Here is an 18,421-nt window from a genome sequence, read left to right as displayed (position 1 = left end):
TTTTTATGGGCCTCCTAACAAAGGGGGTGAATACATACGCACATGACAATTTTCTGTTTTCTATTTATAAACAATAGTTTTATTTATATATTTTTCTCATTTTACTTCACCAACTTAGACTATTGTGTTCTGATCCGTCACATAAAATTCAGATTAACAAAACATTGAACTTAAGGCTGTAATGTACCAAAATGCGAAAAAAGTCAGTGGGGTGAATAATTTTGCAAGGCACTGTATAATCTATGAAAAATATTAAATTGTACCAAAATGTGATCAAAATTATGAGATAATGAACTTAAATTTGAAAATATATTCCCCCATCCCCCTAGTTGAATACTTGGACAATACACCTCCCAGGCCCTTTGTCCTGGTGATTGTATTTTAGTAAATCATGCCTTAAGAAACACTTCAGTCTCTGTTCTAAATTCCCTATCAACTCATTTAAGGAAGTATCTATCTCTAAGGGCTCATGCACATGAACATCTTTTCTTTCCGTGTCCGTTCCGTTTTTTTTGCGGACCGTATGCGGAACTATTCACTTCAATGGGTCCACAAAAACAACTGACTCAGTTTGTATTCCGTTTCCGTATGTCCACATGGCCGTTCCGCAAAAAAGTAGTGCATGTCCTATTATTGTCCGTGGCTCCATTCAAGTCAATGGGTCCGCAAAAAATACGGAATACATACAGAACACATCCGTATGTCATCTGTATTTTGTGGATCCATGCCCACTTTGCCCATGTGTTTACTGTTTACAAACATTACAGTACATTACAGTAATGATAACAAAGTTCCTGTTTCCGTTTTTGCGATCCGCAAAAAACGAATCGCATATGGAAACCATACGGATATGTTTTGTGGCATAACGGAACAGATGCGGCCACAAAACTGAAAAATAAAAACCTCAGATACGGAACAACAGATCCATTAAAAACGGGCCGCAGAACTACAACGGTCATGTGCATGAGCCCTTACAGTGATTTATCCTTCAAACTAGAAAGTGCCGATCACAGCTGAAAGTATCTAAACCACAATATATTATCCACCCTCTGTGCTGAATCCAAGATCGGCAATATCGCTCTATTCTTCACCACCTGTGTAACATATAGAATCCTATACTTTTTCCAAAACTGATCCTCAGCTATACCACCTAAAACCTGGAAATAAGAATTGTGCCAAAGCGGAGAGTATTGAAGCGACCCTTTTACCCCCAACCATCATTTAATAGTGCCCCAAGACTTAGATAATAACTTTGTGGCCTCGCTATAGTCCTGCTCCCGTTTGTTCAATTGTCCAGATTCTAGAAGAGTAAATACAGGTATATTGTTATACGAGGATCTCCTCCCCAAAGTCATAAGGAATGCACTTTTCTAACATTCACGACACAACCATACCTGGCCGGCAATAAAATATCCCTTGAAGTAGGGGAGAATCAATCCCCCCTGATCCAATGGTTTATATAAATATTCCCATTTAAGCCTTACTCGCTTTCTTCCCCAGAATAAGTTGTTAATGATACTCTCGATAAGTTTAAAAAACTTGTCCTCTATCCATATGGGTGAATTCCTAAGAATATAAAGGAGTTGGGGTAGAATCACCATCTTAACCAGGGATACTCGATCAGCTCTAGATAAGGGAAATCAAAACCATATCCCAATTTTTGACCTTAGTTTTGTTATCAGTGGAATCAAGTTAAGCTGTAAAAAATCTTAAATCTTAGGGGATATAGTCATACCCAAATACTGAAAGGTATCAGAAACATTCAACTTAGTCAACAAAACTTCATTAGAGGGTACAAAGTCCAGTGGCATAAGAGTGTTTTTTGACCAATTTATATCTAAACCAAAAAAAAACTCAGAAAGTCTTGGAAGAGTTGTTTTTGTAAAATCTATTAAAAATAAGACATCATCCGCGTATAGGGAGATACGATCTTCCATCCCTAATATTCCAAACCCTTTAATTTTATCATTCTGTCTAACGGCCAAAGCCAAAGGCAATGGAAGATAGTGGGCAACCCTGACGAGTGCCCCTATTCAAATCAAAGTTAGATGTCAAGATCCCATTAACGTCCAGCCTCGCCGAAGAAGATCTATATAATAGTTAATCATATCAATAAATCTATCTCCAAAACCCATCCTAGCCAAAACCTTCCAGAGGAATCAATGGCTACTACATTTATAGGAGTAGATAAGTCAAATACAAAAATAAAGAATTGATCTGCAAGATATCTTGATCTGCAAGATAAGATCTGAAACTTGGAATGTCCATTTTTGCTGGGTTGTATCTCTCTTCTACAAGGATGTTCCTGTGTCTTCATTGCGTCCTTATGCTATAGTAGATGTCATTTTTCTGTCCTATTAAGTTCTTTAAGAGAAAAGTTTATTAAAGGGGAGATCACAAGACTCATCATGATAATTCTTCATTGTGTATCATTACTGGTATGTACTATTGCTGGACAACTAGCTGACCTCAAGCGGTCAGGAGGAGTTGGAGCTACTAGTCCTTAGGGGATATAGCCAAAGGAAGCTGCTGTTGGCCACAAGCCCCTGGGGGAATTTAGCAGTACATGGCTCTAGAAATTAGCAAATTGAAAGAGAGACTAGGTTAGTGTCACGCCTGCTGTTGCCGGTGGCAACATGTTGCTGTTTTAACATGTTGGGGCAATGTCACGGGTTTTGCTGTGTGCACTGTGACTTACTGGCCACGCATGCTGTTGTCTGCTGCAACCTGTTGCCTTTTGCCTGTGTGTGCAATTCCCCTTTATGTAGTGTTTCCCTGCTGTGTGGTGTGTGTGGGGTTAATTCACTGGCTGGAGCAAAGTGGTGAGTTGGGTGCGGTCTCAGGTCTCCTTATATATGGTTTGGAGACTGAGATCAGTTTTGGTTTGTCTGCTTTGCATGAGAGATGTCTGCTCTGTGCATGGATGAGTTCTGAGGGCCATCCAAGTTTGACATCAAGGTTATTAGCAATGTCATCTGTGATGTCATACTGAGTGTTTCCTCCTTGTCTTCCTTCCCCTCCTGGTCCTGGTGTGTCATTTATGGTGTGGGTTTAAGTTGCAGGTTTGTGGTACGTCTTGTTTGTGGTTGCATGTCTGGGATGTTGTTGGTGTTTGTCTCTGCATGTGTGCAAGACGTCTCCCTTTGTGTGTGTTACCTCCGAAAGGGGGTCCCATTGGTTTCCCGGAGGGGTGAACCTAAACATATTTGCAGCCTTGCCTGGAGCCAACTTGCATTGGTGTCCGCATGGGGGTACAGGATGTTTTGGTGTTTTTCCATCTTTGCTGCGGCAGGTAAGTGTTTGATGTTCAGTTGTTACACTGTGTTCTTATCTGCCATGCAGTTGCTGCATTGTCTTTCTCCCTGTCAGCTACTGGGCTGCTGGAGATGCCTTTCATCCGTGGTGATGGATGAACAGGAGGTCTCTGCCATGTCACGATGTTGAGGGTGGTGCAGGGATTCCTAGACTTCTGGGTTCATGGATATGAACCCCTTTACCATTGAAGGTGGCTCATACAGCGAGGAGACTAGAGCTATTTTAGGGAAGCTTTAGGAGGTGACCAGCTCCCTTTTCCCTGCCTATGGCCTAGTACTTGGTGACATTGTACGGTGGGGAGTTTCCCCCACTCCCTACCGTGACAGTTAGGCCAAGTAACACTGCTCTTGGTTCCTGGGAAAATATATGGAAGGAAAGTGAACTGGCAGATCTTTGGGTTTCTGGGAAAGATATTGAAACTAGCATTGTTTCCAAAAGGAAAATAAAGCGAAGTCTGATGCCAGCAGAAGAATACCAAAAATTATAATTTGCATATATTTTTCTCAGAAACCAAGAGCAGCGTTGCCTGGCCCACAATACTCCTCATGCATACTAGGTGCTCTACATAATCAGAAGTACCCACCAGACAATACATATTTCCCAGAAACCTATAGTGGCATAATAGTCTCTCTTCTTTCTTTCTCTCAAAGTAGAATCTCTCCAGTTCTCCCAGTGGTTAATACATGGGGGTCCCATAGAGGATCCCTTTTCCATTTCATGATACTGATACAGGCTTTTAGAGGGCATTAGAACTTTGAATGCATGGGGTCATTATTGCACATGGAAGAATTATTAAATTGATGAATGCCCCTTTATTTAGGGTTGATCAATTTAGAAATAATTTATAGTGGTCAGAACACCAGAGTTGAATGACACAAATCTGGTATGCTGCAGCCACTACTAGAGGTAGCTTACTGTATATATGAGATGTACATACAGTATGCAGAAAGCTCTTGAGTCCCCCCTAGTGGTGGCTGCACAGAAACAGAGTCTTATTATTCATATGTCTGCTATGGAGATATAAAGCAAGATTTACTGATTTTGTATAACAGGAGTGCAGGGCATTGTGGGAACGTGTATGACAGTTGCAGATAGAGTTATTTTACGTGATCACATGACTGGTTTCAAGTAAAAATGTAACTTTCTTGCTTTTAATATGAATAAAGCACAAAACATCATATTTCTGTAAACTTTACCTTAGGCTACATGCACACGACCGTATGTGTTTTTCGGGCCGCAAATTGCGGATCCGCAAAAAAAAAAAAAATATGACGTCCGTATGGCATCTGTTTTTTTTTTTTGTGGATCCATTGCATATGCCTATCCTTGTCCGCAAAACGGACAAGAATAGGACATGTTATATTTTTTTTGCGGGGCTACGGAACGGACATACGGATGCGGATAGCATATCGTGTGCTGTCTAAATTTTTTGCTGACCCATTGGTATGAATGGGTCTGCATCCTATCCGCAAAAAAACGGAATGGACACGGAAAGAAAATATGTTCGTGTGCATGAGGCCTTAGAAAAACCCCACATAGAACGTATTATCACATTTTGCTTATGTGGGTTGATAGATCTTCAATCAATTACATAGTTGCATAATTAATACGGATGAAAAAAGACACAAGGCCATCAAATCTCATACCTGATAAGTGCTTTCTGCTCCTTGTTCTCCAGAGCCTTTTACTAGAAAATACAGCACATGCCCGGTCAGTGAGAAGTCATCATAAAGAAAACCAAAAGCAAACCTCGCTCTTCTGTGATAATAATCTTGTCTCTGCTAAAACTATAATTAAAGTTATGGAAAATAATGCACTAGAACAATAGATGCAAACATAATATATGGACTAAGCCCTCACTCTAATGATAAAATCTGAGACTCTCAGCCAATATATTTTCATTAAAACACATCTGTGCCCGCTACTCAGCGCCACGGTGGTCTCAGGTCAGGCAGGTCCTACTCTATAGCTAACTACGCATATATTATGTTTGCATCTATTGGTGGTGCTGGGTAGGTGGGCACAGATGTGGTTTGATCGAAATATGTTGGCTGAGAGTCTCAGGTTTTATCATTAGAGTGAGGGCTTAGTCCATATATAATGTTTGCATCTATTGTTTTAGTGCATTATTTTCTGTGACTTTATAAATGGAGCCATGCACATCCGCATATTTACTATCATATCGTGCAGAATTTTTTGTATCTTTTTTCTGTGATATTTTTAAAACTATAATTATAGCACACTTGAGCTGGGTTAACACATTAGGGCAGATTTACTAAGCCTGCATGTCTGGTGCACCCGGCCTCTCCCGCATCATCCCTACCAGTTATGAAATCTCAGGGACTGTCAATGAAACAATAGGGGGTGGCCCTAGTGAAGCAATGGTGCACCAAAGGGAGTAGCCCCACCCATGGTGCACCCAACACAGTATTTCTCAGGATAAGGGCTCATGCACACGACTAGGGTTGAGCGAATTGAAGTAAAATGAATTGACTTCTATCCGAATTTCAGAAAAAAATGGGTTTCGAATTTCCTCGTGCTTCGAGATAACGAGCCTATTTTTCCTGAAATGGCGGCAAAAAAAATCTAACGTACGAAATCTTGCGCGTGGTGACATAACTAGGTCACTGCACTGGACAGGCGCGGTGACGTCATCAGTGATGATGTCACCGTCCCGGCCAGCTTCCTGACATGATAACGTCACTCATCACATCACCGCGTGAGAATTTCAATCGAGATGACCACGACGGCCTCTCCACAAGCAAATGGATAAGGCAGGTATGTATTTTATTTTTTAACCGGATTAACCCTTGAAATGCCTTAATTTTAAACTCAGATGCCTCGATCAGCGATAAACATGGCATCTGAGGGGTTCAATGATGGGGGGCGGAGCAATCACCGTTCCCCGTCATTGCGTCCACTACATATAAAAGAATGCACTTCATGATGAAGTAATTTGTCAGGAATCAAATTTCTTGGTGAAATTCAGTAAAGCAGCCGAATCAAATTTTTCATAACTTCACTCATCACTACTAGAGTTGAGTGAACCCGAACTGCAAAGTCCGGGTTCGTACCAAACTTTGCGAGTTCGGGTACCCGGACCCAAACCCTGACTTTTTCACTGAAGTTCATGCTCGGTGTTCGGGTGATTTTATTATTTTCTGTTATAGCATGGTTATAATGGAAAATAATAGCATTCTTAAAACAGAATACTAAATAAAATGTCTACTGAGGGGTTAAAAATAAAAAAAAAACTCACCTCATCCACTTTATCACGCAGCCAGTATCCTCTTTTCTTCAGGAACTGCAAAAGGACCTGCGGTGTCGTCACCACGTGGAGAGCGTAGTGATGTCACTGCAGGTCCTTCTATCATCATTCAGCAGGACATGCGGTGACGTCACCGCAGGTCCTTTTACAGGTCCTGAAGAAAAGAGGATACCCGCTGCGTGACCAAGTGGATGAGGTGAGTTTTTATTTTATTTTAATCCCTCAGTAGACATTTTATTTAGCATTCTGTTTTAAGAATGCTATTATTTTCCGTTATAACGGAAAATAATAAAATGAAGTTTGGGTCCCCATTGGCTTAAATGGGGTCAGGGTTCGGGGTGAAGTTCCCGAACCCGAACTTTGACCTGAACTTAGGCTGAACCCGGCGAACCCAAACTTCCACGGGTTCGCTCAACCCTAATCACTACACATAACCACTGGCTGTTTTGCGGTCTGCAAATTGCGGATCCGCAAAACACGTATGCCGTCCGTGTGAGTTCCGCATTTTGTGGAGCAAAATGTTCTGCCCTCTATAGAACTGTCCTATCCTTGTCCGTAAAATGGAAAAGAATAGGAATTGTTCTATTTTTTTAGCCTGGTTGTGGAATGAACATATGGATGCAGACACGGCGGTGTATTACACTGTTATAGATGCCCCAGTTGGTGCTGTCATGGGGCAACAAGATAACTCTAATAGTGTAATCATGGCTAACACTACGGTAGTAAGGATGGTAGCACTTTTTCAGGCTTGCCATGGCTATCTAAAAAGCTTGCCACACGTTTAGGGTTTATACCATTAGGTTGTTGAGGTTGTTATAATAGCAGCAATGTCATTTCACCAGCATCATCACTACACTGAATGTGGCTACAAAATCTACAGTTACCTAGAAGTCTCTTCTCCATGTGTCTCTTCAGAAAGCAGTAAGTTCCCACCACGATCAGGATCAGGATCACAATGTTACCAGCAACCATCCCGGCAATGAGGCCAGGACCCACAGACCTGCAGACTACAGAGAGACGTGTGAGCCACAACATAGCAGATCTTTAGCCCGCTGACAAAAATTAGGACAACCCCTCAACCACTAATGGACCAAATTATTATAATTTACACAATGTAATAGTGTTGATATTCGCGAATATTCGAATCGCGAATTTTAATCGCGAATAACGCCACTTCGAGAATTTGCAGAGATGTAGAATATAGTGCTATATATTCATATTTGCGAAAATTCAAGATTTTTTTTCATCTGAACCTATGATCGATCACTCCCTGCTTCTTGCTTGTGGACGAATGAGAAGGCTGCAATGTCTTTGTCTGAGCTTAGCAACATCCATAGCAATCAATAGGAAAGTTGCCGACCCCTTACTATTTAAGAACCTCCGAAGCAGCCATTTTCTGCTGTTTTTTGCAGTTCTGAGAGAGAGAGCAGTGTGATTGCTGTGCTCTGTGCTTTGCGGTGTCATTACATTTGATAGTTAGTTAGCTTATATATATAATACAGATAGTCAGTGTAGGTTATATCCTGATATAGTGGAGCTGATTGTAGTGGTTCTGCTGTCCATATATACATCCTACAGACATAGTGCTGTGATGTCACAAGTTCACAATCAATATTTAGTGCACCAATCAGTAATATGTAGTCAGACCTGCTAAAATGTGAAGTTGCACGTGTTTCGCAAAAATATGCGCATCATTATTTGCCGATTTGCGCAATCGCGAATATATTGGAGCACTCTACCTGCATATAAAGCTATTGTAATGTTCTGCCGTGCCAACCGTTTTCTCCAGTCTCCGGAAACTTCTAGCAGTTTGGAAAATTTAGCAAAAGTGACCCACGCCTGTATTGCGCGCGCAATACGCGCATATTACATTGCCGATTTTCACAATCAAGGAAACAATCGCTTATTCTCGAATTTGCTAATTTATGATGAATATTTGCTAAATATTGCGAATTCGGATATTGCCCCTGCTGCTCATCACTACAAAGTAAATACCCCCCAAACTATTTATTACCAGAGCTCCTTGTACAGATATATCTGATAGGTAGCATCTTAAGTCTATTATTAGAAAATATCTACAGTATTACAGTCCAAGCTTCGTTCATTATTTTAGGGTTCATATTGCTTTATAAAATATACTATTACTACTGCTGCAACTAATACTGTTAATACAATGACAGTTATTACCACTGTACTACTACTACTACTACTAACTACTAACCCCTACAACTAACTACTACTACTCACTACTACTACCTACTACTATTAACTACTACTACAACCTCTACTACCACTACTATTTAAAATGTCGCTCATCTCTAACTCCTAGTAATACTAGACAACTTCTTAATTCTACTGCTATTAAAATACTCTTACTACTTCTTTACTACTACTATTTGACTACAGTAAATAGACTACTACTCCTAGTAGATTAGTACTACTATTAAAAGATTACTACAAATGCTATACTGCTACCACTAGATTACAATTGCTATTGCTAGAGTACAACTCCAACTATTGATGCTAGATTATTATTCTATACTACTATATCACTTTCAATTGCTGTTATACAACTTTTTCCATTACTTCTGTAATGGCCACTATAAAAACATCTACCGGTACGGCAAATACTGCTCCTAGCCATAGAGTATCTGTAAACTCACCAGGCACAGAAATGTCAGTGGAGGGAGCGTAATGCCTCATTCACACGTCAGTGTTTTGGTCAGTAAATTCTATCAGTGATTGTGAGCCAAAACCAGGATTGAAGCCTTCACAGATATAAGGTATAAGGGAAAGATCTGCACCTGTTCTGTGATTAGAGCCGCACCTGGTTTTGGCTCAAAATCACTGATGGAAATCACTGACCAAAACACTGACGTGTGAATGAGCCTTAAGTGTGAGGAGAATCTGAGGAAAAAGCACAAATATAGTATATATTTTGTATGTTTATTTATTTACTTTATTTATTTATTATTTTTACTGACAACATATTTTTGATAGCAAACCAAAAGACTACTACAACTACTAGATTACTACTATAATATTATAATTACTACTAACACTAGAGTACTTCTACAACTACTGGAATACTGTCATTGTGTATTACTATTTATATACTTAAGAGATTTCTATTAGAGTTGAGCGGACACCTGGATGTTCGAGTTCGCTGGGTTCGGCCGAACAGGTCAAAGTTCGGGTTCAGAACCCGAACTTGACCTGAACTTGACCCCGAACTCGGACCCCATTAAAGTCAATGGGGACCCGAACTTCACTTTATTATTTTCCGTTATAAAATGGTTATAACGGAAAATAATACTATTAGCTTTTTCAGATCTGATTTTTCACGATCGTAAAAACTCAGATCCAATGGTATATTCTAAAACATAGGCGTTACCATGGTGATGGGGACGCTTGAAGTTAAAATATACTATCGGATTGGAGAAAACTCAGATCCGATGGCATATTCTAACACAGAGGCATTCCCATGGTGATGGGGACGCTTGAAGTTAAAATATACCATTGGATTGGAGAAAACTCAGATCCGATGGTATATTCTAAACCTGTGGCGTTCCCATGGTGATGGGGACGCACCTCTGACAGGGCGCTGCCATCCGCGGCACCTGAGGGATTAATTGTGTGGGGAGCAGCTCCCTGTCAGCGGTCTGGTGCCGGGAATGTTTCTACAATGTTTGCATTAGTGGTCAGTGCGCCCCCACCTCCCCAGTATTAAAATCATTGGTGGGCAGTGCGCCCTCCCCCCCTTCCCCAGTATTAAAATAATTGGTGGGCAGTGCACCCTCCCCCCCTCCCCAGTATTAAAATCATTGGTGGGCAGTGCGCCCTCCCCCCCTCCCCAGTATTAAAATAATTGGTGGGCAGTGCGCCCTCCCCAGTATTATAATAATTGGTGGGCAGTGCGCCCCCCGGTATTAAAATCATTGGTGGGCAGTGCGCCCTCCCCCCCATCATTGGTGGCAGCAGCACTGCTGGCTGCCATGGTAACTCCGATCAGAAATGCCGCTGCCACCAATGATGGGGGGGAGGGCGCACTGCCCACCAATGATTTTAATGCTGGGGAGGGGGTGGGGGCACACTGCCCACCAATGCAAACATTGTAGAAACATTCCCGGCACCTGACCTCTGACAGGGAGCTGCCACTCGCGCAATTAATCAATCAGGTGCCGCAGATGGCAGCGCCCTGTCAGAGGTGCATCCCCATCACCATGGGAACGCCACGGGTTTAGAATATACCATCGGATCAGAGTTTTCTCCCCTCTGATGGTATATTTAAACTTCAAGCATCCCTATCACCATGGGAACGCCTCTGTGTTAGAATATACCATCGGATCAGAGTTTTCTCCAATCCAATGGTATATTTTAACTTCAAGCATCCCCATCACTATGGGAACACCTCTGTATTTGAATAAAATAACCCGAACACCGAACCCGAACCCGGACTTCAGTGAAAAAGTTCGGGTTCGGGTCCGTGTACCAAAACTTTACAGTTCGGGTTCATTCAACTCTGATTTCTATTAATGCTATGGTACTGCTACTTTCTCTATTACTAATACAGCACTATAGAGTCTAATATCACTACAGTAAATACTACTGCCAGACACAGAAATATCTGTGAATAAAGTGATTGTCTTTCAGTGAGGAGGGTCTTCTTCTCCCATGTATCTACAAATATTCTCAATCTATGTTCTACTGTTTGCATATACAGCCCCTACGTAGTCCTGCTGGTCTTAGAAAGCAATGCTATATGTCCAGTAGATCCAAAGTTGTGACGAAACTCACCTTTTACACTCAGCAAGATGCCATTCCTTGTGGTCACATTATTTTCATAAATCACTGTACAGGTCAGTAGTAGTCCATCATCTTCAATCGAAGGAACAAAGGTGATGTTGGAAGAGTGAGTGGTGGTGCCGTCTTCATTACTTATTGCATATATTATTTCTGTCTTCATTTTAGCTTTTCCTTCCCATTTGATTAATGGAGGTTTTCCAGAACATCTCCCAGGACTTGTACAGCTCAACGTCACCCCCTGACCAGCAACAATAATTCCGGCAGGAGAGATCTCCGGTTTATCTGATAACTCTAACAAAAGAGAGAGAGAGAGAGAGAGAAATCTTAAAGGGTTCTGATATTTTTAGTACATATTTATGTGTATCCTCATTATACCTGAAATAATCTGGAATTCCTTGGTTTTACTTTATCCATTAGACAGTATGTGCTACTGCCGGGTTCACATCACCGTTTAGTTTTGCATTCTTCTGATCCGTCAGAAGAACAGGAAAAAAAAAAAAAAAAAGATCCTTTATTTTGATCATCCTTTGTGCTAATTTTTAATCCAATTTTTCAGTTCCATCTGAGATCTGTTATTTTAGAAGGACAAAAAAGTCCTGTGAGGAAGATTTTTTCACCTGTCAAAAATGAAGGATCTCTTATGGAACTGACAAAATTGGATGCCATTTTGCATCCAATTTTGTCAGTTCCATAAGAGATCCTTCATTTTTGACAGGTGAAAAAATCTTCCTCACAGGACTTTTTTGTCCTTCTAAAATAACAGATCTCAGATGGAACTTAAAAATTGGATTAAAAATTAGCACAAAGGATGATCAAAATAAAGGATCTTTTTTTCTTTTTTTTTGGGTGCTTTTTTTTGGGTGCTCAAAATAAATTGTGTTTTTATGTTTTTTTTTCTCTTCTTTTGATGGATTAGAAGAACAGAAAGCTAAATGGTTATTTGAACTCAGCCTAACTAATGGGTTAAGTGTCCTAACTAGTCAATAATATTAGAAGATAAGTGGAGATAATCTACTCACCAGTTACTCTCACAAAGGTTCTGAAGTTATTGAAGGTATGTTGTAAGGCTCCCTCCTCTAATTTAAAAGTATAATAGTCAGCATCTTGTTGTCTTGCATTGTTGATCATCAGGGAACAATCTCCTCTCCAGACATCTCCAGTAAGAAAGATCCGTTCCCTTCTATTTTCAGAATCATTACCACTCTTAACAGCCACAGTCTTCATTGGAAAGGCATTTCCCCTGAGCCAGATTCCTCTGGTTTCCCTGGAGGGGGTGTATATTGGTTGAATATTAAAAGTGCAAGGGATGTGCACGCAGAGTCCGGCCTGGACTTCCACATTTCTTGGAGACATTACAATTAATCCATTATAAAACTGTGTGCTTGCATCTAGACAAAATAATAAAAAAGGAACACTCAACATTATGTTCACTTTTAATAACTAGTGCAAATAGTATGACAATTGCCTCTGGAGAGGGCAGTTTAAATTAAAAAGGGTTTTCCAGTTTCTTTACTTTGATGACCTATCCCTAGGACACATGACAGATCAGTTGGTTCGGGAAGCCCCAAGTGCTGGATCTAACACTGTGGACAGGGCTGGAAGCTGACCGCTCCATCCACTGTGTAGTAGCCGTACCAGTTTACTGCAGCTCAGCTCCTACAAATAATTTACACATTGGTTCCCTTAATAATAGCAGTTTCCAAAATCATAAAACACTCAATGCGCATGAATCAGCCTCTCTGTGGCATATCAGCTGTATAAGTACACAAGGCCGTGAGACTGGAGCTGGACAAAAGAGTGAGTCACAATTATCAAGCATTGTTTGTGCAACACGCCGCCCCCCAGGGCCGATCATGTCTCAGGTTTAGTGGAATGCAGAGTGGTGTGGTGAGGCCCACATGTCACGGTGTATGTCACGGTGCTCCTACCTGGATACCATCACTCCCCAGGGTTAGGCTCCGAAGCGATAAAGGGGATGAGTAATGGTGGGGAATAAGTTGAGTCCAGACTCCTATGAACAACAGCTTTACTTGGGTAAACTGGCATCCAAACAATATTCAGGCTTTCTCTTAGTTCCAACAGGCTTTGGCATAAAATCGCAGGCAAACTTGATATCTCTGCTTTCTCTCTCTGCTCTGCTAAACTCGGCTTGGATCTGGTTACTGGACTTTCAGTCAGTTCTGGTATCCCTGGATTGGGGTGCCTTTGGCTGTTGTCCCCCTCCTGACACTCAGTAAGTAAATTAGCAAGGAGTCAGGGGGCTCTATGAGCTACTTCCCTTTGGAGAGACTCCGGCCGCAGCCGGATAACCTTTTCCCCTTGCTGCTACATCTTTCCTGTCTTCTCAGCTCCACCATGGAGTCTAAACTTCTATAAACTAGAACTGCAACCCCTCCCTTTGGTAGGAAACAGGACTGGCTCACTTCTGCCCAAAAGGGGGAAAATGGAATGGTAAATTCCATTTTATTTAAGGATCTCCCTGCCACTTATACGCTGCCACCTGCTGGCGAAACAGGCACATTACATGAACATAACAGTTTAATTGCAAAATTAAGAATGCACAGTGTAGGAGGACCTGTAATAAATACACAGATAACAATATGGTAGCAATTAAAGACAGTAGCGGGGTGTAGAGTGGTAATACCACTTCAGAGTATTACATTTGTATCTCCATGCGATCTAAAAAAAGGACCAAACACGAAGAATGATGGCTTCCACAAGAAACAACATTCAGCAAGTTTAAGGGAAAAATACAGTAGCAACCTTTAGTCGTAAGGAGTGAAAGTGCAGCACAAAACAGGAAACAGTGGCCACTAGTGGTCAGTTCATAGAAAAACATCAGAATCCTGACAATGACTTATTCACATATGAATTGTGTGGACCCTTCTCCCTGATTTCAATTGGAGTCTGCAGTTTATGGCTATGACCTTAATTTACAGTCAAGGCCATAAACCATGAGCAGCACTGCCTCCCTTTGAAAACGACAAGAGTCTGTTTCCATGCTGGTGCCTGGTGGGGAATTCATGCCAAATTCAACTGTCAAAAGAATCTGAAAGGCCCTAAAGAGAAGGTCTCCAGAGCCCAGTTCATTTTCTGCACAAATTTTCATACCAAGGGATAAACTCAGTACACTGAATATTACTTAGAGAGTGTCTCTGTACTCACCTCTCCATAGCAGGGTAAAAATCAGTAAAATTGCGCTATAATGTACACGGCGGTCAGTCATTGGTCCCACTGGTATTGAGCTCTAAGATTAACATAATAATGAGAAAAATTATTTCCATTCATTGTAAAGCACGGTTCAACTTAAAAAAAATAAAAATAAAAATATATATATATATATACAGTACAGACCAAAAGTTTGGACACACCTTCTCATTCAAAGAGTTTTCTTTATTTTCATGACTATGACAATTGTAGATTCACACTGAAGGCATCAAAACTATGAATTAACACATGTGGAATTATATACATAACAAACAAGTGTGAAACAACTGAAAATATGTCATATTCTAGGTTCTTCAAAGTAGCCACCTTTTGCTTTGATTACTGCTTTGCACACTCTTGGCATTCTCTTGATGGGCCTCAAGAGGTAGTCCCCTCTGCTCTAAATACAACAAGGGGCATTGCAGAACGATCGAAGATGTAACAATACAAATTACTTCGTAAATTTCATCTATCTCGCTCGGCACATGAGAAGCTGACTTTGTTAAATGATAACATATACTGCTTAGCAGCAATAACAAATCAATTAGTTTATGTTATATTTTAAACACTTTGGATGTACTTATTACTTTGAATACAACAAGGGGCACAACAGAACGATTGAAGACACACAATCAATTATTTTGCACATTAAGGCTACTTTCACACTTGCGTTCGGAGCGGATCCGTCTGGTGTCTGTACAGACGGATCCGCTCCTATAATGCAAACGCTTGCATCCGTTCAGAACGGATCCGTCTGCATAACTGTTTTTTTCAGATCTGATTTTTCACTTCGTGAAAACTCAGATCAGACAGTATATTCTAACACAGAGGCGTTCCCATGGTGATGGGGACGCTTCAAGTTAGAATATACTAAAAGAACTGTGTACATGACTGCCCCCTGCTGCCTGGCAGGTGCTGCCAGGCAGCAGGGGGCAGACCCCCCCCTCCCTCCCCTGTATTTAACTCATTGGTGGCCAGTGCGGCCCCCTCTCCCTCCCTCCCCTGTATTTAACTCATTGGTGGCCAGTGCGGCCGCCCCCCCTCCCTCCCCTTCATTTAACTCATTGGTGGCCAGTGTGGCCGGCCCCACCTCCCTCCCCTGTATTTAACTTATTGGTGGCCAGTGCGGCCGGCCCCCCCTCCCTCCCTCTGTGACCGGTCGGGCGCTCCTCCTAGTGGTAAGTGAAAGGTCTGTGCTATAAGCAATGCGTTGCACAGACCTTTCACTTACCAGTAGGTGGAGCGCCCGGCCGGTCACAGACATCGCAGGTAAGTATAATGCTTCTAAAATTGCTAAGTAACCATAGCAGCCAGGACTGCAGTAGCATCCTGGTTGCCATGGTTACCGATCGGAGTCCCAGCGATTAAACTGGGACTCCGATCGGAACTCTCCGCTGCCACCAATGATGGGGGGTCGGTCATTTTAATTAGGGGGGAGAGGAAGGGGGGGCCGGCCGCACTGGCCCCCAATGAGTTAAATACAGGGGGGGGAGAGAGGGGGGCCGGCCGCACTGGCCACCAATGAGTTAAATACAACGGAGGGAGGGGGGGGGCGGCCGCACTGGCCACCAATGAGTTAAATACAAGGGAGGGAGGGAGGGGGGGCAGGCCGCACTGGCCACCAATGAGTTAAATACAGGGGAGGGAGGGGGGGCCAGCCACACTGGCCATCAATGAGTTAAATACAGGGGAGGGAGGGGGGGCGGCCGCACTGGCCACCAATGAGGTAAATACAGGGGGGGGGGGTCTACCCCCTGCTGCCTGGCAGCACCTGCCAGGCAGCAGGGGGCAGTCATGTACACAGACCTTTTAGTATATTCTAACTTGAAGCGTCCCCATCACCATGGGAACGCCTCTGTGTTAGAATATACTGTCGGATCTGAGTTTCACGATCTAACTCAAATCCAATGGTATATTCTAACATTGAGGCGTTCCCATGGTGATGGGGACGCTTCAAGTTAAATATACCATCGGATTGGAGAAAACTCCGATCTGATGGTATATTATTAGGGACTCCTGACTTTACATAGAAAGTCAATGGGGGACGGATCCGTTTGCAATTGCACCATATTGTGTCAACGTCAAACGGATCCGTCCCCATTGACTTGCATTGTAAGTCTGGACGGATCCGTTTGGCTCCACACGGCCAGGCGGACACCAAAACGCTGCAAGCTGCGTTCGGGTGTCCGCCTGCTGAGCAGAACGGAGGCCAAACGGTGCCAAACTGATGCATTCTGAGCGGATCTGCATCCACTCAGAATGCGTTCGGGGCCGCTTGTGAGAGGCTTCAAATGGAACTTACAAGCGGAACCCCGAACGCAAGTGTGAAAGTAGCCTAAGGAAAATCACAAAAATTATATAAATTAAAGGACATTTGATGGACTATTCATAATTTATTAAGAAAAATAACAAAAAAAGAACCATATAAATCACAGATTGTCACGATCAGTTGGAATACATTTTATATATATTTTCTTATATAAACTAGTGTTGAGCGAGCAGCCCGAATTTGCAGCGTTCGGCCGAATCCTGTGTATGCTCGAGCACAATTGAACACAATGAACATCAATGAGAGGCACCCCGTGCTCTGAAGAAGAGAGGATGTCTGGTTCACAGAAAAAGGTTAGAAATTGTTCGGAAACAGCAAGGAGAGGACAGCTGGATGCATCTTGGACTCCTATTACATATAATTAGGGATGAGCGAACCCGAACTGTATAGTTCGGGTTCGTACCGAATTTTGGGGTGTCCGTGACACGGACCCGAACCCGAACATTTTCGTAAAAGTCCGGGTTCGGGTTCGGTGTTCGGCGCTTTCTTGGCGCTTTTTGAAAGGCTGCAAAGCAGCCTATCAACAAGCGTCATACTACTTGGCCCAAGAGGCCATCACAGCCATGCCTACTATTGGCATGGCTGTGATTGGCCAGTGCACCATGTGACCCAGCCTCTATTTAAGCTGGAGTCACAAAGCGCCGCACGTCACTCTGCTATGATCAGTATAGGGAGAGGTTGCAGCTGCGACGTTAGGGCGAGATTAGGCAGATTAACTCCTCCAAAAGACTTCATTCTGTGATCGATCTGCAGCTGTGGATCATTGAAGTGCTATTATTGACTTGCTCACTTTTTTGAGGCTGCCCAGAGCGTTTTTAGATCACTTTTTTTCTGGGGTGATCGGCGGCCATTTTGTGACTTGTGGTGCGCCAGCACGAGCTATCACCAAGTGTATTTAACCATCGATAGTGTGGTTATTTTGTGCTATATACTACATCAGCTGCAGGCTGAGCCTGTGTCACCCAAGTGCATTTAACCATCAACAGTCTGATTTATTTTTTGGCCATATACTACATCAGCTGCAGGCTGAGCCTGTGTCACCCAAGTGTATTAAACCATCAATAGTGTGGTTATTTTGTGCTATATCCTACATCAGCTGCAGGCTGAGCCTGTGTCACCCAAGTGCATTTAACCATCAACAGTCTGATTATTTTTTGGCCATATACTACATCTGGTGCAGGCTGAGCCTGTGTCACCCAAGTGCATTTAACCATCAACAGTCTGATTATTTTTTGGCCATATACTACATCTGGTGCAGGCTGAGCCTGTGTCACCCAAGTGCATTTAACCATCAACAGTGTGGTTATTTTTTGGCCATATATTACATCAGGGGCAAGTTGAGCCTGTCACCCAGCGCCTAAAAAATAGACCTGACATTTCTATTCAACCAAATCTGTACTGTTTTAGCTGGTCAAGTTATTTGTATTGACCGTAAAAGCACACTTTTTTTTTCTGGGTTGAAAAAGCATTCCCAAATTTGCCATTATCAAAATAAC

At 42.3% G+C, this 18,421-nt stretch overlaps 1 protein-coding gene across 2 annotated transcripts in view; it reads right to left on the bottom strand.

Annotated features, from left to right (window-relative positions):
• Nucleotides 1-2,088: 2,088 nt before the first annotated feature.
• The window catches only part of LOC120992075 (sialic acid-binding Ig-like lectin 8), a 28,657-nt gene continuing 12,324 nt past the window's right edge, over nucleotides 2,089-18,421 (bottom strand). The window contains exons 2-7 of one of the 2 annotated variants that reach the window (XM_040420826.1): nucleotides 14,555-14,636; nucleotides 12,409-12,777; nucleotides 11,381-11,680; nucleotides 7,468-7,590; nucleotides 4,962-5,002; nucleotides 2,089-2,364 (exon numbers count right to left, since the gene is read on the bottom strand). In XM_040420826.1, the coding sequence (XP_040276760.1) occupies nucleotides 2,314-2,364; nucleotides 4,962-5,002; nucleotides 7,468-7,590; nucleotides 11,381-11,680; nucleotides 12,409-12,777; nucleotides 14,555-14,615 (945 nt within the window). In that variant the 5' untranslated portion in view covers nucleotides 14,616-14,636 and the 3' untranslated portion in view covers nucleotides 2,089-2,313. The remainder of the gene's footprint in view (nucleotides 2,365-4,961; nucleotides 5,003-7,467; nucleotides 7,591-11,380; nucleotides 11,681-12,408; nucleotides 12,778-14,554; nucleotides 14,637-18,421) is intronic. The other variant, XM_040420833.1, reaches the window with a different exon arrangement.

Source organism: Bufo bufo, chromosome 1, assembly GCF_905171765.1.
Source record: "Bufo bufo chromosome 1, aBufBuf1.1, whole genome shotgun sequence".
In the NCBI taxonomy this organism is placed as follows: domain Eukaryota; kingdom Metazoa; phylum Chordata; class Amphibia; order Anura; family Bufonidae; genus Bufo; species Bufo bufo.
The sequence above is the reverse complement of the archived record's forward strand: the minus strand, read 5'-3'. Positions and strand labels throughout refer to the sequence as shown.